Below are 26,501 nucleotides of genomic sequence, written 5' to 3'. Positions count from 1 at the left end.
TTATAGAATGACTGTGGCTCTGCTCCATGCCAGTTTACCTCAGAAGCTAGGCAGATAGGCCTTGATCTGGAAATTTGCCCACTGGTATGGCACAAGGAAAGAAAGTGTGACAAAGCACAAACTTTCTCAAAATTTCTGCCTGCAAGTGACCTATATCACATTCATTTATATTTCACTGCTCAAAGCAAGTTGCTTGACATAACTGACTTCAATAGTGAGGGAATCATATACCTCTTCCAAGGAAAGCACATGGATATTGGTGAAGAGTAGTGCAATCAACCATGTGACATTAAAATTTAGAGCAGAGATCAGTAAACTACAGCCTGCCACATCATTCTGTATATAAAGTTTTATTGAGACACAGACACACCCATACATTTACATATTATCAATGACTGCTTTTGCACTACAATGGCAGGGTTGAGTAGTTGTGACACAGACCATATGATCCAGAAAGCCTGAAATATTTACCATCTGGTCCTTTACAGAAAATATTTTCCTACCTTGATTTAGAAAAGCAAAAAGATACGAAATAAACTGCAATATTTAATCATGCATTTCCTGTGTTTATTAGCTATTAGCAGCAATGATGATTGCTTTCTTTCTATACAGACTCCATTAGGATACAAGACATATTTTTGAAAAAATATTGGTTTCTGGTGATGAGCAATCTTCTGGTAGCTTCAAGATTCCATCCAGCATTTTTAAGTTTGGCAAACAGGAGAATACTCTAAAGCAAAAGTTTAAAAAAAGAAACACTATATTGAACAAAAGCATTTTATTTCACTTATTCTCTTTATAAGTGAATGGACTTTGCTATTGTTATAAGGAAGATGAATGGCTATCACTTCATTCTGTGTTCTTTATCTTTGCAGTGGAGCTAAAATAAAATATTACTCATTTTAGTTGACCTGATGATATTGCCATAGCTTGCCCTTTCAGGGATCTAATAGATCTTTCAGCAGGTGGTAAATATTGATCAGAGAAGTGGGACTGTCTACAATCTGTTTTTATAAGAGAATTTCATTCCAGTTTTTACAGTCTTATAAGGGAAAAAAAATCAATGAGTGGATTTAGCCAACTAACCATGAGAGACAGAATGAGATCATGATATATGTGCTCATTATAAAGTTAAAAGTTTAGAAAGAGAAAGAAAGTAAAGTAAGCCCACGATACTCAGTGATAGTTAAAGAAGAATTCTTCTGGCTGATAAATATAGAAGAGGGAGTGGGAAATAATATTGTGCTGTTATTTTTTTCCTGAAAGAGAGCACTTCTAAAGCTCGTATTTCAAATTCAGGGAGTCACTTCTATGTTCAGAAACAGATCCTTCAGTTCAATCCAGTTAACAGTGATCATATACTAGCGGCATTAAAAAGCAGCATTTTCTTTAGAATGACAGCTTTTCTAGATCTGGGAATTCTGAGGTCTCAGGCTGGGGGGAATCTATGGCATTTGAATTTGCCTGCATGAAAGATATGGAAACCTCTTAGCAGATATGCCAAGTCAACTAATGATGGTGCTGACCTCCTTGAAAGCCCCCATTGGCTACATGATTTTCTTAACATTAATTGCTTCCTGTGCATCTCTTTTAATCCTCACAACAACTCTGTCAGATTGGTTTTTATCCCTCATTTAAAATAACTTATCCAAATCATAAGGCCTGTAGGTGACGAAGCAAATATTAAAATCTATGTCTTCTGGCTTCAAAATTAATACTTAGCTGGCAAGAATTTCTAGCCACGGATTTTTTTTTTTTTTAAGTCAAGCAATAATGAACTAATATAATGTTTGACTCCGGGAGAATGAGACAGAAGTTTGCCTGTAGGTGTCCCGGAAATGGGGCCACCTTCTAACCTACTGGGACTTACACTATTAGTTCTATTATTAAGTCCTTTCTCTTTTGAATTGTGCTGTCTTCTTATTGGAGGATCTGAAACAAAGGAGGAAGGGAAAGCAGTCACAATTCTAGGTGATAATGGTCAAGAAAAGCTTGTAATTTAAATAATTCTGAGCATGGTGTGTAAAAAGAGTCACCTGAAGCTCTGGCCCAAATCCTCAACACAGATACCCCGTGACAAAATTAAAGCTATTATAATCTTCAAGGTGCAGATTTTTGGCTGGGTGACTGAACCCATATTTGAGTGAACTTCTGACTCCAGCTTAGTTCCTTAGCATAAGTGGATGCTTAAACCTTTTCCTTGCACTTTAAAATGACTCCATCATTCTGTTCAACACAACCCTGCACTACCTAAGTTAATATAACCTGGCTTTTTCTAACTTGAAAGTCAGCATATATATACCTTGGACTCAATCCAATAGAGTTAATACTGGAAAACCAGAAGAACCACATTATATCCCTCATTCCTACATAACTCTATACCACATCATGAATTTTGTAGACAGAATTATAGTAAGACCTCAGGGCATATCCGATTTCAGACAATTCATCTTAATACTATTATTGTAAGGCATTCTTTGAAGAGAGGTAAGAGGCTGAGTTGGGACCAAAATGCTTTATAAAACCCCACATATGAATTAACAAAACTGAAATACAATACTATTAAATTAACCTTATGACTAGGAATGTGCTTTCTTATGAATGATGTTGAAATGTCCAGCTAAACCTCCTCTGATTATAGGAAATATAATTTTAAACCTCCAAATATTATTATGGTTAAATATTAGCTCAATATTATAGCAACTGTGCTGCTAGTTTTCACTGTTACGTGAAAGCAATTTAAGAATCTATTATCACAGACATGAAATTTTGCTTCCAGACTACAGTCATAGGGGAGACAACTGCAGTAATGAGATTTATGTAACAACAGAGATTAGAATTTCTGTTTTGACAAATTTTCATTGTACATGAGGCATTGAAGAATCTCACCTCATATAGGCTTCTAGGATACAGTTGCTGTTCATGGGAAAAGAGCAGTGTGAGGAAGGAAGATGGTGAAAACTATGTCTTTTACTGAAATGAAGGTAAGCAAAAGATTGTAATCGTAGAATAGAAATAGACCCTGGAGATGATCTAACTCTTTGTTTGACAGATTTGCCTGGGAGGGGAGATGACCTCAGTCATGGATACAAATACAGGCTGTAGAATTCATTTGCTTGTTTTTATCCTTTTAATTCCCATAAGCACAATAATTAGTGGTACTGGGAATTAGCTGGAGACAAATAGATGGGCATATTACTGGGTGCACACTTCAATGTTTACATTCCATTACTATCATTGGGAATGTTCTCAGTTGTGACAAAGTAATAAAAATGGTTTCTTCTTGGCAGGTTTTTGAGCTCTTTCGACCACTGGAGTACACTGAATTCTTTGTATTCACTTAATGTTGGCCCTGGGGCCCAAAGAGTGAAAGTAATACCAGAGAATAAACCATTTATAAAGTTGTCACATGCAACTTAATAAAATATATATATGTATAATTTTTTAAAAGACGTCATATCTATTAAGCATGTGGGAGAAAATGTGTGGAATTTGAAAGTCTAAAATTAAACATCTTTGTATAGGTAAAGTCATTACAGAAGGAGCCTAAAAATCTGTATAGCAACTATAAATTAACCAAGAGAAAAGAGTGTATTAAGATAAATTTTTAAAAAGATAAAGAAAGATCAGTTCAAAAGTCTTTAGACGAGATCAGAAGCATGAAGTGTTCAACATAGTGCAGATTCTATAACTATTTGCTGGGTAAATTTGAGCAAGAGAGGAACAATATTTTAAAATATAGTTAAAAGTGTAATATTCAATGAAGTGCAAAAGGTGACTTAGGGTGTCTGGGGCCTTACCGCTTCCTGTAATTTTGGTGGAACTCACAAGGGTTCCTCTTAAGAATAAGGGATTCCAGTGGAGTGCAACGTAAACTGGAAAGTCCAATAAGAGTCTCAATGTGGTTTTTGGCCAAGGATAAATGCTGTATCTGAGGTATCTTTGGTAATTGTTTGAAAGACATGAGATGGTTTTTGCTCATATTTAAAATTCTGCAGCTGGATACAAAAGAGAAACATCTTGTTACTTGTCTCCTAAAGAGAATGGTTAACTACCAAATCTAACATAGGACTAGCATGCCTTATGTAGGCAATAACCCCTCAATACAGTAACAGTGATGTTACTGTCATGATGGTCACATACAAACTATGTGACAAATATAGTTTCCTAAGAAAATTAGAAATATTTATATTAGAATATTAAGAGAAAATAAGCAAGATACATGAGGCCATAGGTTTGTGGAGCACAGGAATCTGTTTTCTTTTCCAGTGAATGTGCTTGGTACCTGACTTGGCCCATGGTGGATTCTTGATATGTCTTAAATAAAAGGATGAATAGCTGCATATCATCTCAGCAATATAAAAGTGGACACACACAAAAACAACAACTTGTGAAAAATACTGTTTCTAAGTAGTGAGATTATAGTTATTTTTCTTACTACCTTTCTGTAATTTAAAAACCTCTATATTGAGAAAATAGCATTTTAAATCAGAAAGGAGGCATTTTTAATATAAAAGAAAACTAAAGTATCCTTAGAAACAGTAAAATGTATTAGGCATTTAAATGTATACATTTTCCTGATAGATAATGCTTCTCAATGTGTTTGCCTTAAAACTATAACTGTACAAGACTGGGTGAATAGAGAAAATAATTCAAAATCTGTCACTGACATCTTGCCTTAAGGAAAACTTCCTTTATGTATAAGTTAGGATTTAATATTATGAGATAAATACAGGGTATATATTTATGGGCCTTGGGCCCCACAAAGACACTTGGTAAATGGTGATTGCTAACAGGAAACAGGGTACTGTAAAGAGAGAACTGCAACACAGAAACATTAGGGAAAAAAAATCCCTTTGAACCACCTAGATTTCATTGTAATTTTTTGGCATCTATTATTTTTATTTTTGTTCTTTCCTTTCAGTCCCTCTCCATATGTATATTTTATATAGATCTCATCTTATCTTTGATAACTTTTGGCTTCTGCTTATTTCCAGAATTCATACAGACTTCAGGAGCACTTCAGTACTATGACAATTTCTCATTGAAAAACCAGCCCAAGAAGTTCCTACCCCCGTGCCTCTCTCCCCATTCTCCTCTGAAATCTGTTATTTTCTTGTTTACCAGTCATGCTCCCACTTTTTCATAGGTATCCTTTTATCCTTTCAGTATCTCAGATTCACCACACCACAGATTGCCCCAGTCGATAGGAAATGTTAGGGGAGAGAAGGGGGGCAAAGCAGGTGGGTGGTGACACAACTTTCTCTGTCTTGGCACTTCCTGTCTGCCAGACTGTTTCCCTCTTGTGTACAGCTATCATGACCTCTTTCTGTGACCTTCTCTCAGCCAATGCTCAGAATTGTATCTTAACCTGCTCTAGAAATTACCCTTCCTTTTTGTGGATGCTCAATTTCCTTCATCTAATTCACTCCTGAGGAGCTCTGTTGGCCCCTCTCATTGCCACCAAAGCTCACTCCACCTACCCATTCTGCCTGCTGAAGCAAATAGCAGCTCCCTGTAAAAAGGGTTCCCTAGCAATCCCTGAGTAGAAAGAGATTATGTTTAACAATATGACTTTGGAATCCTTGAGAAACCAAAGAGTCTCTATATATTTTTTATTTTTAGTTTATTTCTGTCCTTAATCTGATAACCAGCCTCCGCTCCAATAACAGAATGTTACCCTACAGGCTACTATTGTCAACTACCTTGTAAAGTCTTTCCCCATAGGTGTTCAATAAACATGACTAACTAAAAATTAATTTCTTAAACCATAATGTATATGTCATGTAATTGCATTTTCTAGTTTACATCACAATGAAAATGGCAAATTTTTCTACTCATACAAATAACTTTCCTAAAAATTGGTAATAAAATATTAATTTGAAAAAAACAGATGTTTCCCTCTAAAGTATGACATTTTGATATATAAATTTCTCTTTTGGCCTTGCTGTATGTGCCACTTCAGTACAAAGTGTCACCTTTAAGACCTGACCACATGGGGCCAGGTGCAGCCAATGATCACACATATCCAAATAGAGAAGACTTAACTTTAACCTGTTAACTAGACATGCTACAGAGCAGATACCTTGGCAATCTTATGGCACTTAAGTCCACCAGTGAATTATCCACTAACCAGAGGGTTTCAACTCGAATTAGTCTTCTAAGAATTCTGTTAAAATTTTCAACTTGGTAAGGATCCCCCAAATCCTGAAATGGAATGTTCAAATTCTGAGGAAAAACAAATAAAAAGAAAAAAGTAAGGCTTTTGTCAGCTTTAGTTATTCATTTAAAATGTATTGTGTATATTAATTATACCAGTAGTTTTTAACCTTTTTTTTTTTTTTGTCTTCCAGAGTACTCATACATCCAAACACAATTATGTTGTAGCAATTTTCAAGTTAGGGAGGGTGAAGATCTTGATCAGAATTACTGAGCAGTATACAGGGTTTGGGAGGGTTCCACGGGTGTATGGAGGAAGAAGGACAGGATTCTTAAGCAGATTCTGAGATTTTCTAGGGGTGTAGAATAGAAGGGATAAACTTCTGACTGCTTTACATGATCAGTAATCATTAGCCTCACTTGGAAATTCTCAGAAATCACATTTATAAAATTTTTAGAGTAAGATAACATAATTTGGAAGACGAAAACTATGATTTTGTTTAACGTAACTAGAGATATATATCTAAAAATGACTTGGTGTGCTTCAAAGATAGTGAATATTTTATTTTCACTTTAAACAGCAGTCAACTTTGGTGTAAAATACATTGCTACCACTCTCAGTGGTTGCATTGCTCTTCTAAACTGCATTCCTAAAAGTCAACTTAATTTTTTTATTTCCATATTTTGCCATCAATTTCTGTCAATCAAAATATTGAATAGAATGACAATCCCTTTTTTAAAAATTCGAGGCCAAATAATTTGCTGTTTTTAAGGAAATACAGACATTATATTTAGGAAGATTAGTAACATCTTGATATTTTTAGATATTATACTTTATAAAATGTGATACACGAAAATTTATTTTCCAAAAGCATACAAAGTCTTTATTTTAAAATAAAACTTGAGAAATGATAAAAGTTTATGTGTATCGCCTATACACTAAAATCATCTCCTCAGAAAAGTTTTTAAAAAAATTTAACACTATTTCCCAACTAAGTTTTCTATGATAGTTAAGAGTTTATTTAGCCATTCTCTTACAGTATAGTTATTGAAAGGATAATTAATTCTTCCATGATAGTTTATTAGAAAGGCTCCATTGACTTTAAAGTATACCCAAGGTTAAAATTGCAAGTATAAAGAAGGAATGAATATAAACACCAAAATGACTACTCCTAAAGAGAGACTGGGAATGGATGTCAAAGCCTTAGGTGTATTGTTTAAATTTTTTAAATAAATAAGGGGGTATGTTGTTTACATTTGTACTAGATTGTAACCATTCATTATATATTAATAACTTTAATTTGAAAGGAAAGAACCATACTGGGACATGGTATTCTATTTTCTTATCTTTCCCTGAAAAATTGCATAACTTTGAGCAAGTCAGTTCTCTTCCTGGACTTCCTTTTCCTTTCTGAAAATAAGAAATTTAAACCAGATCCTCTGTGAAGCTCCTTCTCATTCCCTAATTTCTTAATTCTATGGTATATAAGTCTGTGAAGCAAAGGAGGCGTCAGGAGTCCTCAACAAGGAGTTTTAGGCTCTGTTTCATTTCTAGAAGACTTCTTAAACTTTTCAAGCATAATTTTATCCCTTTAATATACAAAAATATTAGCCTCTCACTCTGTTGTGAGGAAGTTGACTTATTTTTTTATTTCCAGAAGCACTTGTCCCAGTTAAATCTTCAGTCCTCTGCCTAAGCATGACTTGATCCAACTGGAGTTAGAAGCTTGAGTCGCAACCCCACAGATTTGTAGTGGTCAGGTTGACTAACTGCAGGGGAAGTTTCAATGCTAGTGGCTTAGTCAGCAGGGTGATTTTCAGCAACTAGAAATGAAAATCCGGTTCCCTCACTGAGGAAAAATTTGATTTCTTCCAGCATAGCTTTGTTTGAGCTGGCTGCTCAAAAGTTTCATCCTGATGCATTGTTCAAAGGATTCCAGATTGCATCATAAACTCATTGATATGGATTATTGTCCAACATTTGACTTTTTTTTATTATTAACAATTTTGTTCTTCTCAAATATTTTAAACTTCTTCTCAGAGTTCAGCAATATCAGGTTAAAATGAAGGTTAGAAAATATGTAACATATTATGATGAAAAGAAGGGGGAAAGAGAAACAGAGAAGCCCAAACACCGGGAGTTTTACAGAAAGCTGTGAAGACATGCTAAAAGTTGTGTTATTTATGCCCTTAAAAAAAAAAAAAAAAAAAAAAAAAAAGATGTCACAATTTAATCAATGGATAAATAGGCTTTAAAAAAAATAAAAATAAAAGCTCTTACCCTGCAGTCTTCCCAGTTTTCTTGTAGCCATGTTTCCCATTTGTTTTTTTCAAGAACTCTTTTCCTTGGGGGCAAGGTACACTCTACCTGTCTGAAAAGTTGCTCTTCTTCAGAGGGTCCTAGATAAGAACCACAAGGTAAGATTTTGGAAGTATGTTTAGGGGGCAGGACTGGCACTTTCACTTGCTATTTGGCCAGTTGTTTGAAACTCCCACTGGATATCACAACTAGGGAAAGTATGATTTGACCCACACAGTGTGAGCAGTAATAAAATGATTTAACCCACTCCTGTCTCCCTAACCTGGTTGGGGGAAAGATTGGAGACAGGGAAAGATCCAGGACTTCACCAAATTTTTCATTTTCTAATAGTTGAAAATCATTTTTTTAAATTTTGCCAACTAACTTTCCTCTCATATCTTCTAAGGAAAATTGAGCTATACCTCTTATTTGACAACATTAAATCAGATTCACAGTTATGACAATAATAAATTAATCAAAATATGGCTATTAAATATCTAAACCACTCAGTTTTCTCATTATCCTTCTGCTATAGGAGCCTGTGGATGTGTGTGAAGGGCTTACTACCGAGCCCTCTCAAAACAAGATGAGTGATACAAAAAAGGGGAAATATGAAACAAATCAGCAACTTTCTTTTTCATCTTCTTTGCTTAAAAAGCAAAGGAAAGTTTTTTAAAAACTATATTAAGGCTATAATACAGGTTATAAGGTTATTAGGTTATAGATTATTTAAATTGTTCTTTTTTTTTTTTTTTGAGACGGAGTCTTGCTCTGTCGCCTAGGCTGGGGTGCAGTGGCTGGATCTCAGCTCACTGCAAGCTCCGCCTCCTGGGTTTATGCCCTTCTCCTGCCTCAGCCTCCCGAGTAGCTGGGACTACAGGTGCCCACCACCTCGCCCGGCTAGTGTTTTGTTTTGTTTTTTTTTTGTATTTTTTTAGTAGAGACGAGGTTTCACTGTGTTAGCCAGGATGGTCTCGATCTCCTGACGGGGTTTCACCATGTTGGTCAGGCTGGTCTCGAATTCCTGACCTCGTGATCTGCCCACCTCAGCCTCCCAAAGTGCTGGAATTACAGACTTGAGCCACCACTACTGGCCTACAGTTAACTTTTAACCATACATAAATATTTCTAGCCCATTCAAGTGAGAACAATCTCTATTATAGTGATTTAATCTTCATATAATTTTCTCTTTGGGAATTGTGAAGTCATTCCTGATTTTCTTTCTCTTTTGTGTCTCAATTCGGTTAGTCACCTTATCCTAGCAGTTTTCCCTTTGAGGATCTGTCCCTTCCTTTTCAATGTCCAGGTTCTCATGTCTTCCTACTTAAACTGTAATTACTTTCTCTTGAATCTTCTTGCTTGTGATGTTCTCTCCTCCAATATAAATGACACACATTACCATACAACCTTCCTGAAACACAGCTTTTACCCCAGGACTCACTACTCAAAACATTTCGGAAACTTCTTCTTGCCTACAAATCCTAGCTTGTCAGATAAGGTTTTCCATAGTCTTATCTCAACTTCCATTTCCGAACTCATTTCTCACTATTTTCCAACATTATCATCCTCCAAATAAGGTTTGCACAAAACTTTGAGGGTTAGGGAAAGAATGTCCTGTTTCCAGTCTGGAGTTAGCTGGTAGATAAATGTGGGACTCCAGATGACTAATTTTAATATCCTGATCTTCAGTTTTTCATGTCTGCAAAGAATAGGGGGAAGGCCTGAATCAAGTGCTGACCATAAACTGAATTTGGTGAGAAAACATGTTGGTTTGGCATGCATGGTGCTTTATAAAAATACTGGTTTCTAGTACTTTAAGGATAATATAGGTTTTTTTATTGCCATAGGCCCCTACACTCTCTATTGTGCTTCCCCAGGCAAACTTCACTCTGATATGGTGTCAACCAGGCCCCTGAAAGCAACCCTACACTAAATTACTTTGATTTCCTACCAGCTCTATCATGGTGTATTTCTATGAGTCACACCTGGTACCATTTGCAAGCACTTTTCCCACTCTGTTTTTCTGGAATGGGTGACTACCCTCATTTCAAAGGTAAAACAATAAAGAAAAAGGACACTGAGGACATCAAAAACAAACTTTGCTTTTGTGGCCTGTGTGCTTTTGTGGACTATGATAAAAAGTATTAAGTTCATTTGTGAAGAGTTTATGGAAGGCAATATGAGAGTCCAATATTTTATTATTTCGACACAAACATCAGTTCTTACACCAGGGGCAGGTGGAGGCCAGGGTGTAGCCTCCCCTTTCAGTCATTTCTCTCATAATGAACTCTGCTGTTACCACCCAGGAAATCCTTTGACCCAGAATGAGGCAGTATTTCAACCGACTTACAAGTAAAATATCCTTATGTTAGGAAATGTTCTTCTTCATTGATGAGGGTGGTTGGATTTAAAAATCATGGAGGTGGAAAACTGGAGCAATCACCTAATTGAGCAGGGAGACCCTCAGGCTGTATTGTCTTTCACCCACCCCCACTTCAAATTTGGCAGCTTTCTCTGTGTACCAGATAACCCAGAGTTATTAGACTCTTCCCTGTATTGTTTGTTTGAGGGCTATTGATCTTCTGCTCTTTTAATTATTTCTTTTTAAAGTAGCTTTCAAAGCTTTCTTTGAAGTTGGAGGCCAAAGTTCACTTCCACTGTGAGGAGTTGAATTAAATTGGATTTTTCTTTTTTTTTTTCTTTCTCAGACTTGGTTGGTAATTGAAGATATATCTTAGCAGCTGAACTACAGTCTGGAGTATCTGACAGTTGGGATGTTGACTTTCACTTGCTCCCTCTCAGCCTGTCCTTTGTCCCCTCACTGGATTTGTAACACATAATAGCAGTCACTGAATTAACTTCCTGAGATATTTTTGAATGGAAAGAATTTATTCGTTAAAAGAATTCTGCCAGCAGTTTACTCTTTTGCTTTATTTAATTGTGAAAATTTAAGTCAGTCTTGATCTGGAAATCGAAGCCTTAGGCAATTGCTGCTTATCACACACCAGATAACCTTTCCTGTCTTATGAGCTCTTCCTGAATGTACAATTGAGGCAATTGAGATAAACCGAAGTAGCTTTGATGGGTGTTTCCAGATCTAATCTGGAAGGAGGGTAATTCTTCTCAAAGTGCTTTTGAAAAGCATTTGTTCTCCATGTCACAAAACACACTTAAACAAAATTAAGAGCAATGAAGGAGGGACATCTATTTCTCCCTGGTTTGAGGTGAGGGGATTTTTTCGTATGTTTTCCATCCCCTAGATCATGCTCTGGTCCTTTTATGACTAGTCACTTACAAGAGATTGGGTGTTGTTAATGATCTATAGAAGGAAAATGTGCTTTTATCTCTGCAGAGCAATGATGTCCTCTGCATGAATGGCCACCGTGGTCAGTCATTACGTTGGGTTGGTTTTGCTGAGTGATGGCCTGAGCACATAACCTGGCCACTTCAGTCAGGGAGAGAAGGAGACCTTTGGACATTCTCTGCACAAGCTCCTTTTCAGTTGACCCTCACATTTTGTTTTCTTGTCATCTCCAATTTCTGGAGTTCTCTCTAAACCCCGATCCAGCACTTGTGCTCAGAATACGATTTCTTTTTGCCTCGTTATGGCTGCCACAATTATCAACCACCTGCCCCTGCACTCACACACTCCTGTCAGCATTTTTACTTATCAATCTATTCACTTTCTATTCAAATTTCTTTCTTCTCTCCCTTTCCTCATGCCTCTTAAACCAGTGTTTCTCATAATATAGGCTTTAAATCATCTACAACAGAATTCCCTGTGATAATATTTTACAAATCTGGATTCTGGGCCCCATCCCTTACAACAGATTCTGTGGGAGAAGGACCCAGGAATCTTTTCATGCACCTCAAGATGATTTGTTCACACACTAAAGCTTAAGGACTAAATTAAATCCTTCCCGCTTTAGCCGGTGACGTAGCTCTCTCTTCCTTTTGCTGGAGGACTCCTGATACATGTGACACATTCAGCCACCACTTTTCTTGGGGTCCTTCCTTCCTAATTCTTCACAATTTCTCACTCTTGGAAAAAAAAAAAATCTTCCCAAGGTCCTGAAAGGACAACTCTAATTTATCCCTAGTAGTACTATCTACTCATATTTTAAAAATAGGAGTCAGTGCTTGGCTGCAAATATAGCTGACAGAGTTAAAGCATAAGAACATATTTTACTCAAAGTATAAGAAAATTATGCTATTTTAGTTCCCCTTCCTTAGCCAACTGAGCTTGAGTGAAAGAAGATAAGTATCATGTGGGGGTCCACAGAGAGGGAAAATGAGCAGATGAATAGACCTAAAGCCACTTTTCCTAAATCAACAGTAAAATTGTGCAATATACAATATTACTGCAAGTCTGCTAATATAGATGGAAGATAGCCAAGATCTGATGTTTCCTAGAGACTAAACACTCACTGAAGCAGGAATCATGTCTAATATTATTTCATTGGCTTTTGTGGATGCAAAAAAATACATGAGAAATGCATGGCCTCTGTTCTTACAGAATTTATAATCTATTGAAAGCTGCTTATTGAAATCAAACATTATGTATATCAAGGACTGCAGATGGCAGTTATTCAGATTGTTATACTATTACCCTTGTAAAACCTGATAGAATAAAATAGTAATAGTAAAACATAGTTATTCCACCAAATTTAAAGTGCTGTGTGAAAATGTAAAATGAGACTACCTGGTTTATTCAGTGTGATGGTTAATTTTAGATATCAACTTGACTGAATTAAGGGCTATCCAGATAACAGGTGAAACATTACTCCTGGGTATGTCTGTGTATTAGTCAGGGTTCTCCTGAGAAACAGAATCAATATGAGATAGATAGATAGATAGATAGATAGATAGATAGATAGATAGATAGATGAAAGGGGGGTCATTATGGGAATTGGCTAACATAATGATGGAGGCTGAGATGTCCCACCGTATGCTGTCTGCAGGCTGGAGAATCCATGAAGCCAGTGGTATAACTCAGTCTGAGTCTGAAGGTCTAAGAACCCGGAGAGCTGATGGTGTCACTCCGTCTGAGGATGAAGGCCTGAGAATGCCTGAGAATCTGGCAGCCTGCTGATACAAGTCCTAGAGTCCAAAAGCCAGAGACCTTCGAGTTCTTATGTCCAAGGCCAGGAGAAGATCAGTGTCCCAACTCCAAAAGAGAAAGTAAATTCATTGTTTCTCTGCATTTTTGCTCTCCCGAGGTCCTCAAACACTTAGATAGTGCCCACCCACACTGGGTGAGGGCAGATCTTCCTTACTCAATCCACTGATTCAAATACTAATCTCTTCCAGAAATGCCCTTACAGACATCCCCAGAAATAATGCTTTACCAGTTTATCTAGTTATCCTTTAATGCAATCAATTTAACATTGCATTAAATTAAAATTATCCATCACAGCCTGAGAGGACATTTCTGGAAGAGATGAGCATTTGAATCAGCAGGCTGAGCAATGATTTGCCCTCACCAATGTGGGCAGGCATCATGTAACCCATTGAGGCCCCTGATAGACCCTGATGGAGTGACACTATCATCTCTCCCGATTTTCAGATCTTCAGATACAGACCAAATTATTCCACTGGCCTCCCTGTTTCTCCAGCTTACAGACGGCATATTGTAGGAATTCTCAGTCTCTATAATCATGTGATTCCTATAATAAGTCTTATCTATCTATCTATCTATCTATCTATCTATCTATCTATCTCTTTTTATATATATATATCTTGATATATAGATGTATATATAGAGAGAGATGTAAATATCGAGAGACAGCGAGAGGTGTATTTTATTGGTTCCATTTCTCTAGAGAACCCTGACTAACACATTTAGATTCTATTTTGATGCTGTTGGAAAAAAATATATAGAATTAAGTCAACTTAAAGTCATCAATTGAAATGACAGTATTATTCATTATCATAAAAAGTAGTAAATAAACTAAATTTCCAACAAAGATTATTGGTTAAATACATTTAATGATATGATGGAAAGTTATGCAAGCTTTAAAAAGTATGTTTTGGGTAATGTTTAATGGCATGGAAGAAATGCTGACAATATCATTCTGTTAAGTGAGAAAAACAAGAAGAAATAAAAAAATACATATATATATGTATGTATATATTTTACAATAAAAGAGTAAATGGAAATAAAAGTCACAGTGGTTATTCTGGATAGTCAGTGACAGGTTCTTCTTTATCTTTCAATCTTTTTCCAATATTAATACTGAATGTTAGTTATTTATATAATCAGTTATAAGAATATGCTTTCAAAGGTGGCTTCACATATCAACAATTCTATGGTCTTGAAAAAGGAAAATTACCTCCAAATGATGTCCTTTTTTTTTTTCTTCAAGTAATGTCTTTTAATCCACAAAAAATTCTACTCAGAGGATGTGCACGAGAAAGGTACACATTTATTCTTTTACCTTCTCTTACTCTTGGGCAACGCAGTTGACTTCCTTGAATGTCATGTTGTTCTACCTTGTTCCAAGTGAGGTACTTACAAGAATCTGATGGAAGCTTTAAAACAAGAGAAAAGAGAAATACTATATCATCTGGCAATACGTAGTTCATTTACTTCTGTGTGTAAAAGTAGTGTAAATCCATGCCAAACACTTAGCCAAATTGAACTCCAAATATCTAATGGCGTGCTCATGGAAATCATCTTATGGAATCTAAATTATGTGTTCTTATTCAACTTTGCATCCTCAACACCTGCAACTGATTTACATTTGATGGTAAATGACAGCATGAATAAATATATGTACCCAGTTCATGATCCCCTTTAGCCCAATTTATATAAATCATTCTTTAATATTTTTGAATATCTCATGAGCAGTCTCATTCCATTTATAACAGTTCTAATTGTTAAGATATCTTCATTACATGGACTCTGTTTATTATATAATCCGTCTAACTTGCTCCAATTGTACGAGTTATGTCTTTTTAAGGCTACACAGAGAATCCCTCCACATATGATTACTGTTTTAAATGTTTAATAATAGTTGTCATTCTCTTCCTAAGTCATTCAATTATTACTGGTAGATAATTGTCTATAAATTAGTAAATGTTTTGGTGGTTATTCTTGGAAAGAGTTTCAACTTATTTACATTGCTCTCAAAATGTGTAGTTCAAACTGAATGAAATATTTCAGGTATAGCCATCTTGTTCTGGACAGTATGTTACTGACTAGAACATGTACCAAGATCATATTTGGGGCAATTTTAATTGTTTACTAACATTGAGGTTGTAATCAATCAAAATCCCAGTGTTTTATATAACTTGTGATTATTTCAAGGTTAACACGAACAAAAGGCATATTACTTGAAAAGAATATTATGTTAAATATTTACACCATAGATTCATTCTTCTGTTAGCCAAAGTTAAACACGTGTACAAACAAACTCAGAATATTTAGTTTAAAAAATGTTAAGTATTTGGAACAAATACTCTGTTCTTTAGAACAGAATTTGGCAAGTGCTGCCCCAAAATAATTTGAGAAGAGCTGGCTTTTTAAGAATAATTTAACTTTAATGTTTTAGCTGCATTACTTACTCACTGAAAGACCTTGGCCTTGCTCCAACAAATATCCCAATATCTTCATTTTAAAAATAGAACTAGTAACAAAAGCTGTCTACCTTCTTATCAGTAACACTAAAAAGTTAACTTATGGTTGAGCAATTCTTGGAGATATTCTGAGGATTTGCCAACGTGCTTTCAGGGAATGAACTCATCCTTTTGTACTATTCTTTTCGGAAAACAATAAACACAAAACATTTTAGATGATTAAGGAATATAGCCCAACTTATTTTGGGGGCAGCACTTGCCAAATTCTGTTCTAAAGAACTGAGTATTTGTGCCAAATTCTGTTCTAAAAACAGAGTATTTGTTCCAAATACTTAACATTTTTTAAACTAAATATTCTGAGTTTGTTTGTACACGTGTTTAACTATTCCTTATCTTTTCTATTATCTTTTCTACTCTTAGCTGTTCGGCTTATATAGTTATGGAAGCCTCTTTCCCAACACCTTATGTGCATTTGGAATTTTTCTTTTCTTGCTTCTATTATAGAATAAAAATTTCTTGGAAGTTAAGTTCCCTAGGACTGCCATACCCATTGACTCTGTTCTATTTTATGAGGCTTGTGCTGGGAAAAGAAAAATTGTTCTAAGCTAAAGTTGTATTTGAGAGGAAAGTTTTCATTTTTCACCAGGCATCTACTTTTGTACAAAAACCTGTTTGTTTTTAAGGAGCTAAGTGGTTGACTTTGGAACTTCTGACATTGTAGGAAAATGAGCCGCTGCATGTTTTTATTTAGTGCTATGTAAGGTTGTCAGGGTGGTGCAGCTGTGTGACAGTTGTTCCTTCCTAAAGGAAGAACGAATATTTGTGTCCTGCCCTGCAATTTTTCTTTTTTTAAATTCTGATGGGCCAATTGATTAATGTATTCCTCAATAAATATTTTTTGATGCTAGCATGCTTCATCACATTTTATTCAAAAATATATATTTTACCACATTATATGTCAGGCACTCCATTAAACACTGGGGATACAAAATTGAATAAAACATGACAATTGTGCTTGAAAAACTAATTCTCTGTAATTTGGTAGGTAGACATTTGAATAACTCACCTTAAGCCAGTGGGATGCCTGGAATAATTATGTATGAAGGGAAGGGGAAAGAGGCATGTATGGTTCCAGTTAGATGGCTTAGAATGTCTTAGAAGTGGTGAGTTTGAGAGAAAAGAAAAATGTATCTTGCAGACAAAGGACATTCCAGAAAGTAAGGAAAGTAAATCTCAGACTAGAGACAGAATTTGCACTCAGCAGAAGAAAGGAAGGAGGGCCATTTTGGTTTTAATGGTCATTATTTTTTCTACTCATCTTCTCCTCCTTTTTGATCTTCCTTCCTCCAATCGAACTTCTTTCTTTTTTACTCTTTGAATTGGGACTGAGAGTGTCAACCTTTCATTTCTCCTCTCACAATTACAAGGGTAGGGGTAAACAGCTAATACACTTATTTTAAAATGTTGAATATCAAATAAAATATGTTCTATAAACTTATCATCAGGTAAAGAGTTAATTAAAAATATTTACCAAGGATGATATTCCAGAATCCAAACGTGGGTGGAATGTTCTTTTCCTTGATGGAGCTGACCCAGTGTGGGTCTCACTTGGATCAGAGTAGTATGATGAATTAGATGGACAAATCTCTTGACTACTTGTGTTTTGACCTGAGGAGCTGAGTAAAATAAAAAGCTTAAAGTGTTCATATATATATATATATATATATATATATATATATATATATATATATCTGTTTTATAGTTTTTTAATGTAAATATCCTTGTTTAAAATGACAACAGGCCAGGTGTAGTGGCTCACACCTGTAATCCCAGCACTTTAGGAGGCCAAGGCGGGTGGGGGGGATCACTGGAGGTAAGAAGTTTGACACTAGCCTGGCCAACATGGTGGAACCCCGTCTCTACTAAAAACACAAAAATTTGCTGCGTGTGATGGTGGGTGTGCCTGTAATCACAGCTACTTGGGAGGCTGAGGCAGGAGAATTGCTTGAACCCGAAAGGTGGAGGTTGCAGTGAGCCGAGATAGTGCCACTGCACGCCAGCCTGGGCAACAGAGACTCCGTCTAAAAAACAAACAAAGAAACAGAAAACAAACAAACAAACAAAAAAACACAACCAACAACAAACTATAAGCATAAAGTTTTCCCCTACAAGAAAGATAATACCGTAGATTTTAAAAGGATTTTTACCTCTTTTCATAGTTCTAAGCAAATTTTTATGGCTAATGGTCTCTTAAGACAAATTCCCCTCAAAGGTAAGGATGTCTACATAGACTGTGTGTCTTAGAAAAAGGCATCTAATAGTATACACGAAAACACACACACACACACACACACACACACTTATAAGATACCAAGGAGTACAGGCCTCATGTTGATGTTGGAACATCATTCCTAGTAGAGCTACAGCTGCAGATCTGGCACGTATAGCCCTTCTTAAAATCTCTGCATGACTCTGGAACTTAAATTTTCCCGAGATTTTCCCCAAGCCTATTATATTTCCTCAGATTAGTGGCAAACGACTGAAGAAGTCGGATTCTTTAATCAATTTTACTCACTTTGGAATGTCACTCAACCCTTTCACGTTTCAACAGTCCAATTCTCCTTGTATTCCTATATTTATACCACTGAGATGTAAAATATATTTTATACTAATTCTCTGGTTTATTATTCATTGTTATTCTTACACTTTTCCCTTTCTCCTTAGAAAGAGTGATAAGTTTCTCTTTCTGTAATTGATGCTGTACATTATGTTAAGCCAATAATTTTAAAATATTTTAATCTAAATATTTTGTGTGTGTGAAGTAAAACTAGAAACCACGTCTTTCTATAGTTACGGCCTCTTTTTTTCTCTTGGTAGACTATTTTCAGTCTCCAAGAATCTTAAGAGAAAGTATTCTATATTTTTAGCACATTTATTATGACTCTAATAGCAATTTCGCTGATAGGAAACTACACGCCTCTTGTTTATTAAGGTTGCCTTCGTGAAGTACAATGTAGAAACATCTTTCATTTTTCACTTATTAACTGAGCCTGTATAGTAGAAGAGCACAGTGATTATGTTCTAAAATAGCATCGTTCTTTAAAAAGCCTTATATTCTAAAAATATCATTACTGTGCCATTAAATTTTCTTTTTTTTTTTTTTTTTTGAGACAGAGTCTCGCTCTGTTGCCCAGGCTGGAGTGCAGTGGCGCGATCTCGGCTCACTGCAAGCTCCGCCTCCCGGGTTCACACCATTCTCCTGCCTCAGCCTCCCGAGTAGCTGGGACTACAGGCGCCTGGCACCATGCCCTCCTAATTTTTTTTTTGTTTTGTATTTTAGTAGAGACGGGGTTTCACCGTGTTAGCCAGGATGATCTCGATCTCCTGACCTCGTGATCCACCTGTCTCGGCCTCCCAATTAAATTTTCTTAAGTGACATATGATCAAGAAGAAAATTGTTTCTGTATCTGCCACTAAATTCAAAAGTCAATAATTTGGTCTTAATTATGTAAAACAATCATAACATATATGCATCTCATTTCTTTCTCGCTTGAGCAATTATTTAACTGTTTGGATATTGCTTCTTGAAATTATCAAAAAGCATCGTGTTATAAAAACAAATTAACAAACATTAGAGAAACAAACTCAAAATTTCTGAATTTTATTATTCCTAAAGCAGATAAATCCTGCCATCTAAAACTGGAGTTTTAGCCAGTAATTATGAGAGAAAATTGAGGGGAAATAGAATAATATATCAGAGGATTAACAGGAGTGAAAGTTTAACTGACTTTTGGGTTCATTTGTCTTTACTGAAATATGCTAGCCATTTTCTGCCAAAATAAAATATGAAAAATAAGGACAATGAATGTGGGTAAATCTTTCTTCAGTGACTTTTGTCTTGTGATGACAAACTCCAATGATGGTTACACAATGAGGGATTGGGTTAATAGAATAACCTGGAAGTCTCCCTCTAAAGTATGAGACATGGTTTTATCTTGCTTATATAATCTCCTTAAAGTAGGACACAAGGAAAATAAAGTTCACAAAATTACAAGATTTGATAAGAAAGATCCAGTTGATTGGGTTTTTATTGTACATTCTTGTGTAGTTTTGCAAGCCTAAGCTTAACAACTTCAAGGTGAAATTAAGTTTAAATGTATAAGTGAAAATTATCTCATCATCTTAGTTTACTTTCATCATCTTAGATTTATTTCTGGTTTAAACTAAAACTCTTTATGGCATTATCCCGGTAATGACAAGGCATTTATTAATAATAGAAGGCAATTAAAACTTTAGTAATACAAATAAGTAGACAGCTAACACCCTTACCATGTTTCTCTCTCTGTCTCTCCCTCTCCTTCCTTCCCTCTCTCCCTCTCTCTCTATCTTCTCTCTCTCTCAATGCATTTCATTTTTTTCAGAATGGACTGAAAAATGAATTGAAGAATGGTTGTGTTTCAGCTAAGAAAATTCCAATCAATAGATGACTAGTCTGACTGTCTTTGAGTGTGAAATCTGCTTGGAGGCCCCAAAGTCTGGATCCTTTCCTCACATTGTTATATTACTCCAGGCACCACACCAGGGTACAGTGATAAAGGGCAGTGTGCTGGGAGGAGTTTGTGTTAAAAACCTCTGGGACATTCTCAGAATCTTAGTTCTGTCACTTCTATTATAAATTCCGTATGGAATTTTTCTTCAATCTGCTCCTTTGGAGAAATTTCAGCAAAACAAGATCATTTCTGATCATTTAGTTTTAAAAATAAAATAAAAAATAGGGTACCTTCCAGGTTATATAACTCAAACTTCTCCATCTACAACTGCCTTAATGTGCACATCACTGAAGTCAAAACTGCAAGACCGGCAAGCCCTAGGAATTTGAAAAACAGTGACTGCTATGACCCTGGTCAAGGCACTTAGCATAATCTCTGACCCTCAGTTCTGTATCTTTAATATTCAGAGATAATGTGTCTCAGGGATAGGGTGTTTTGTTTTGTAATATTACTGCTATAATGACAAGTGTTGCTATTACTAAAATTATACTTCTACAGTTTACATTTATTGACATTTGCTATGTGGTAGGCACTATACTAAGATATTTACATGACTTAACTCATTTAATCATTCCAATCACCTAGTGAAACATTATTTTACTTTAAAGATGAGGAAATTTAGGCACAGAGAGACGGGGTTACCTGCTCGAGTTACATTAGTAAATGACCAGAGATCTTAACCACTAGAATTCATACAAGATGCAGATAACTACTGTCATTCCTTAAATAACTGAAGAGATCTATCACTATTAGGGTGCAGTTGTTATTAAGAAAAATCATTAATATTGATTTTTCTTATTTTAATTACTTCACTTAAACACATATAAATAATTGTACTAGTTAATAGAACATATAAATTCAAGCAGTTATTATTTACTGAAAACAAAAGTTACGCCCTCAGTAGTAGAACTTATGAGAATGCCATTCCAGATAACATCAAACTGTTTTTTCAATGCTCCCACCTCCCCTCTCCAAAGGAAAATAAAACCAGACAAATTCAGTTTAGTTGGTATATTGGTTTACTCATTTTTAATCTTTCTGCCTGCAGTGAACAAACAGTTATCATAAATTACAAATCTAAACCTTTATGAAAGAGGAATTAATTTTATTAATGTTCCAATATAAAGCTGCCATGGAGAAGGTGCCATGGCTGAAACTGTACAGCATTTGCCAGCCATGATTTATAGTGTCTTTAAAATAGCTGGCGTTATCTGAATTGGCCATCTAGTCTTGGTTGAAAAAAGATGTAGAATGGCTAACAAAAAGGATCAAGTGAGCTGAGACTGCTGGATGAACAACGATAATATAACTTATCAATTCATGAGCCCTTTCATCAGAAGATTGCAATGTTCTTTACAATCACAAATTTATAAGCCTCATAAATTGTCTGCAGCAACGGTTGCTATCTGTTTAATTAAAATGTCAAGTTGGTGATTATGTAACTTTGTAAGGCGAGTGAAGGAGGAAGTGACAGATGGCCCACTTTCTAAGGTGAAGTTGAGCTCTTAAGTTGCATAAAGATATGTTGAGCACACATCATACACAGGTCATGGGCTCCTTTAAGACATGTAGGGTTGTCGAAATAGTATAGCATATGACTCAGTTTCTAAATGTTCCATTTGTATTCATTGCTTCAACATGAGGGCTTTGTATTTAGGAAGGAAGGAAGGAAAGCATGTTCAACTTTATTTTTCAATTAGCAAAGGACACACTTTCCAATCTTTCAGCCTCCTTCTGCCTCCAAAAAATATTGAGCTAGAGTCTCATATTCAGTGGAATCACGCCAAAGCCAGGTACTTCTGAGGCATGGGCTAGAATAGAATTACTATGAACTCTATAGCATTTAATTTGGATGAAAGGAAATATGAATTCAGCCTCTCTGATTTCTTAGACCATTTTATCTTTCTATTTAAAACTCAGAATTTCTGTCCTCTCTATGCTTGTATTCTGTTTGTAAAATGGGTCATGATTGTACTCTTTACATGCCAGACATGGTAATGGGATAACTGAAAGTACTCTCAGAGCTATCATAAAGTCAGGAAGAAATTTGATATTATAAGTTGTTAATTTCTACACTGGCAAATTTGCTAGATTTTTTAATTTGAAGATTATTACTATATACTGATAGTTTTAAATTAAGTTTCTGGAAGTAAACATGTAAATTGAGTAAATAATTATTTATCTGTGAGCTATTCTGTAAAGCTAGGTGTTTTAGAGATATTCCAAAAATATTTCACTTATCCCAAAGCCTAGGATTTCAACTGATGTGTCCTAAATGATTTAGATTGTTGATTCGAAAAGCATACAACAATAAATTTCAATTTTGAAAAATTCACAATTGCAATTGCTTTTTCTCTACCTCAGTCTGAATGAGTCAGATTTTATGTGACCCGATTTTTATTCTTATAAATTTTGCAGGTCCCTATTATTTTAGCCCCATAAACATTCTTTAAACATTTATAGGCCATCAAACTAAGGTACAACAAAAGTAAAAGAACAAAGACCTGTAACACTTTTCTAGAGGTAAAACTTGTAAACTTCAATAGCTACTAGTGGGTACACTGACATTTATAGAAGCAAAAGATACATTCAAATAACAGAACCAATGAAGATAGACTGAACTATCTCTATGTTCCCTCTATGAAACTATATTTAGAAATTTTTAGAGCTTTATTGTAACAACATTTATAGCTGCAGCTTAGGTGGTGAAATTTTCAATATTTGAGGAATATCTACTACTTCCTATGTCGTTACAGCTTTGAAAATTTAATCACATACAGCACTATGAGCTAGAAGAATATAGATACTAAAAGAAAATATGTGATTGAGGTAGATCTTGCTAGCAGAAATAAAACAATAAAATGCCAAATAAAATTGACAGTGTTTTAGGAAGGTGGGATGAATAAGATTCTTGTTTCATGATGTGCAGAAATGTGATTGAAGAAATACTGGCATCAAGGAAACTTTTCTCCTTCCCTCTCTCTTACTCTCTCCTTTCCTTTCTTCCTTCCCTCCTTCCTTCCTCCCTTCCTTCCCTCCTTCCTTCCTCCCTTCCTCCCTCCCTTCCTGCCTTCCTCCCTTCCTCCCTTCCTTCTTCCCTTCCTACCTTCCTTCCTTCTTTCCTCCCTCCTTCCCTCCCTTTCTATCTCCCCTCCCTCTCTCCTTCCCTCCTTCCCTCCCTCCCCCTCTCTCCCTTCCTCCCTCCCTCCCTCCCTCCCTCCCTCCCTCCCTCCCTCCCTTCCTTCCTTCCTTCCTTCCTTCCTTCCTTCCTTCCTTCCTTCCTTCCTTCCTTCCTTCCTTCCTTCCTTCCTTCCTTCTTTCCTCCTTTTGCCTTTCACAATTAGAAGATTAAAGTTTATATGGTATTCTGGGTGTAGGCTGGGTGTGGTGGCTCACCCTTGTAATCCCAGCACTTTGGGAGGCTGAGGTGGGTGGATTATCTGAACTCACAAGGTCGAGAACTGCCTGACAACATGGTGAAACCTGTCTCTACTAAAAATACAAAAATTATCCAGGTGCAGTGGCGTAGGCCTGCAGTCCCAGTTTCTCGGGAGGCTGAGGCACGAGAATTTCTTGAACCTGGGAGACAGAGGTTGCAGTGAGCCCAGATTGCACCACTGCACTCCAGCCTGGGTGATAGAGTGAAACTGTGTATCCAAAAATAAAAAATAAAATAAAATAAATAAATAAAAATAAGTCATATCCTGGATATAACTCTTTAGGCTATCTCTAATATCATTTTATAAAGATTTACTAGTTGAAAAATAACAATGCTGATAGTAAAGATTATTTTATATGGAACAAATAAACCTTTTGTTATAGTGTACTAAAAGAGTTTTAGCAAGTAGAGAAAAAAATCAAGTTTACAATTTTGCACAGAACTGCTATCCATTTTAAACTATTGTTTTGTATGCTAATTTCTCCAAATTAATACACATTTAATTTTTAATATTAAAATCAAGGATCTTGAGACTGAGATATCCAGAGTTGGCTAAACAAATAGAACTTCTGTCACTCCTTTGATATTCTAATCCCTTACCTAAACAAAATTCATTTCTTAATTATAGGTAGTAAATGGAAGCTATAATTAAGTTTTATACACTTTTATGAAACCACGATGTACTTAATCTTGAAAACTGAAGATGCAAATATCAGTTGTTAAAAAGTGAGAGCCAGGTTATATACTAATATAAAAAAAAATTCAAGAAACCTGCAAATCCCCAATTGTATATTGTTTAATTATCAGCATGTTTGAGAAACACTTACAGACAGCTATAAAATTTAAGAGTGAGGAAACAAATATTGGGTTTTGGCCTCTATTTAATCTAATTTGTGGCTTTAATGAGCTGGTATAAGTCATATTTTTATGATAGTAATTTCATTTAAACTGAAACACTGATACTTCCTTTCAGCTATCTTGCCTATTTTTCTCATGAAAATCACAAATGCTTTCTTGAAGAGTCCTATGTCTCTTAGATATACCATTACTAAAGGAGTAAGCCCACCTCTCTCCATCACAACAATGATCACAGAAACTGCATTGCATTTGTAACCAGGTATTAGGGGAGACAGTGGCAGTTGAGTTTGCTTCTCTCTCAAGGAACCATAATCAGTAATGCAGGCTGCATGACTTTATGTCTCTAAAGGAAATTTAATCTGGTAACACTATCTACATTTGTTCAGCTTTTTTCTCTCGCTCAACTCATGACGAAGGTCACTTTTAATTTAATTTTCCTACCTTTCAGACATGTCTTGCAGGTGCAAAAAGTCCTCTTGCCTTCATAAAGCTATTTTTCTGAAGACATTTTTCATCATGTTCCCTGGAGGGGATATGAGAGCTGTCCACCAAGAATCTGCAACCTCTTTTGGGGGTCTTCCATGGATTCACTGTGACCAAGGAAACAAGCTGTTACCTAGCAACATGGCCCTTCAGGAGGTATTGTTACCAGTCTCTTAGAGTTCATCAAAGGAATTCCTGTGCTCCTGGAGCAGCTTTAACAGCGATCATTGTTTCTAGGGAGTTGTCTAAACTGTGATATAACTGAACCTCAACTACAGAAACAAATATCAGCAGAGGGGATAAATGTCCATAGCATCCCTGGAAGGTTCGCTGTCTTCGGTTCCATTGTTTTTTGAATTGTTTGCACTGACTTGGGTTTCTTGAAGTTATACTTGTGCAGTATATCCCCCAGTATTTGATTTCCTGCTTCCCTTCTGTAGGAAAAGAAGCAAAATGGAAGATATCTAATTCTTGCTTGAAGTTTGCTCAAATAAAACTCCTGTGATTTGAAGACTGGGAATTCGGCCTTGTTCATAAAAAGAAATAAATAATAGTTATTTATTTCAAAGCAAATTTTTTACAACTTTTCAGGAAAAAAAGGAGTATATGCATACTCGCTTATTGATCCAACTATCCTACTCTGAGTGTCTGCTATGTACATAGATAGCACTGTGAATTTTTAACTTCATGAGCTGATAAAATGAATGTTCTCTAAACTTGAAAGTTGTATGTCTCCTTTCCCAAAAATAGAAGAATGTAGCTGTGTTTCTGTGTACTAAGAAATTGTTGTCTGCCAAAATCATAGTAAACTCTCCCATAGTCTTTACTGCTTCAGAGAAAAAGATATTTAGGAAACCATTTTATTCAAAATCTAGTTTCAAAACAAGGTAATTTGCATATCTTGGAAAAAGCATCATGTTTCTTTTTATTATTTATTTCTGTTCTATAGTAGTATATTATTAGTAGTATAGTATATTATTTTTATAATATAGTAGTAGTATAGTATATTATTTTTAGTTTATAGTAGTAATCCATCTATAGACTAAAAATGTTTCAGTAACCTTATTAATGTGTTTCATATCAAAAACTGAAAATACGTTCTCCTCTACTTTGTTTCTGTCGGGAATTAAATTTT

The 26,501-nt window shown here is 35.6% G+C and overlaps 1 protein-coding gene across 3 annotated transcripts; it reads right to left on the bottom strand.

Annotated features, from left to right (window-relative positions):
- Positions 1–536: 536 nt before the first annotated feature.
- On the bottom strand, positions 537–25,937 carry LOC126948344 (uncharacterized). 3 transcript variants are annotated; one of them, XM_050780036.1, is made up of 8 exons: positions 25,325–25,932; positions 17,568–17,712; positions 14,896–14,989; positions 8,441–8,559; positions 6,086–6,228; positions 3,801–3,998; positions 1,871–1,932; positions 647–730 (listed from the first exon to the last, which is right to left on the bottom strand). In XM_050780036.1, the coding sequence occupies exons 1-7, from the start codon at positions 25,333–25,335 to the stop codon at positions 1,887–1,889; spliced, it is 756 nt and encodes a 251-aa protein (XP_050635993.1). In that variant the 5' UTR covers positions 25,336–25,932; the 3' UTR covers positions 647–730; positions 1,871–1,886. The 3 variants fall into 3 exon arrangements, with proteins under 3 accessions (XP_050635992.1, XP_050635993.1, XP_050635994.1); XM_050780037.1 differs by lacking the exon at positions 647–730 and adding an exon at positions 786–880 and having other exon boundaries at positions 25,325–25,934; XM_050780035.1 differs by lacking the exon at positions 1,871–1,932 and having other exon boundaries at positions 537–730; positions 25,325–25,937.
- Positions 25,938–26,501: the final 564 nt, after the last annotated feature.

Source organism: Macaca thibetana, chromosome 2 (assembly GCF_024542745.1).
Source record: "Macaca thibetana thibetana isolate TM-01 chromosome 2, ASM2454274v1, whole genome shotgun sequence".
NCBI classification, from domain to species: Eukaryota; Metazoa; Chordata; class Mammalia; order Primates; family Cercopithecidae; genus Macaca; species Macaca thibetana.
The sequence above is the reverse complement of the archived record's forward strand: the minus strand, read 5'-3'. Positions and strand labels throughout refer to the sequence as shown.

Coding starts and splice junctions, on each gene's coding strand:
- LOC126948344 (XM_050780035.1), bottom strand. Junction 14,990..17,567: donor ATTCTGGAATATCATCCTTG/GTAAATATTTTT, acceptor CTTGTTTTAAAG/CTTCCATCAGATTCTTGTAA. Junction 3,999..6,085: donor AGTGCCATAAGATTGCCAAG/GTATCTGCTCTG, acceptor TTTTGTATCCAG/CTGCAGAATTTTAAATATGA.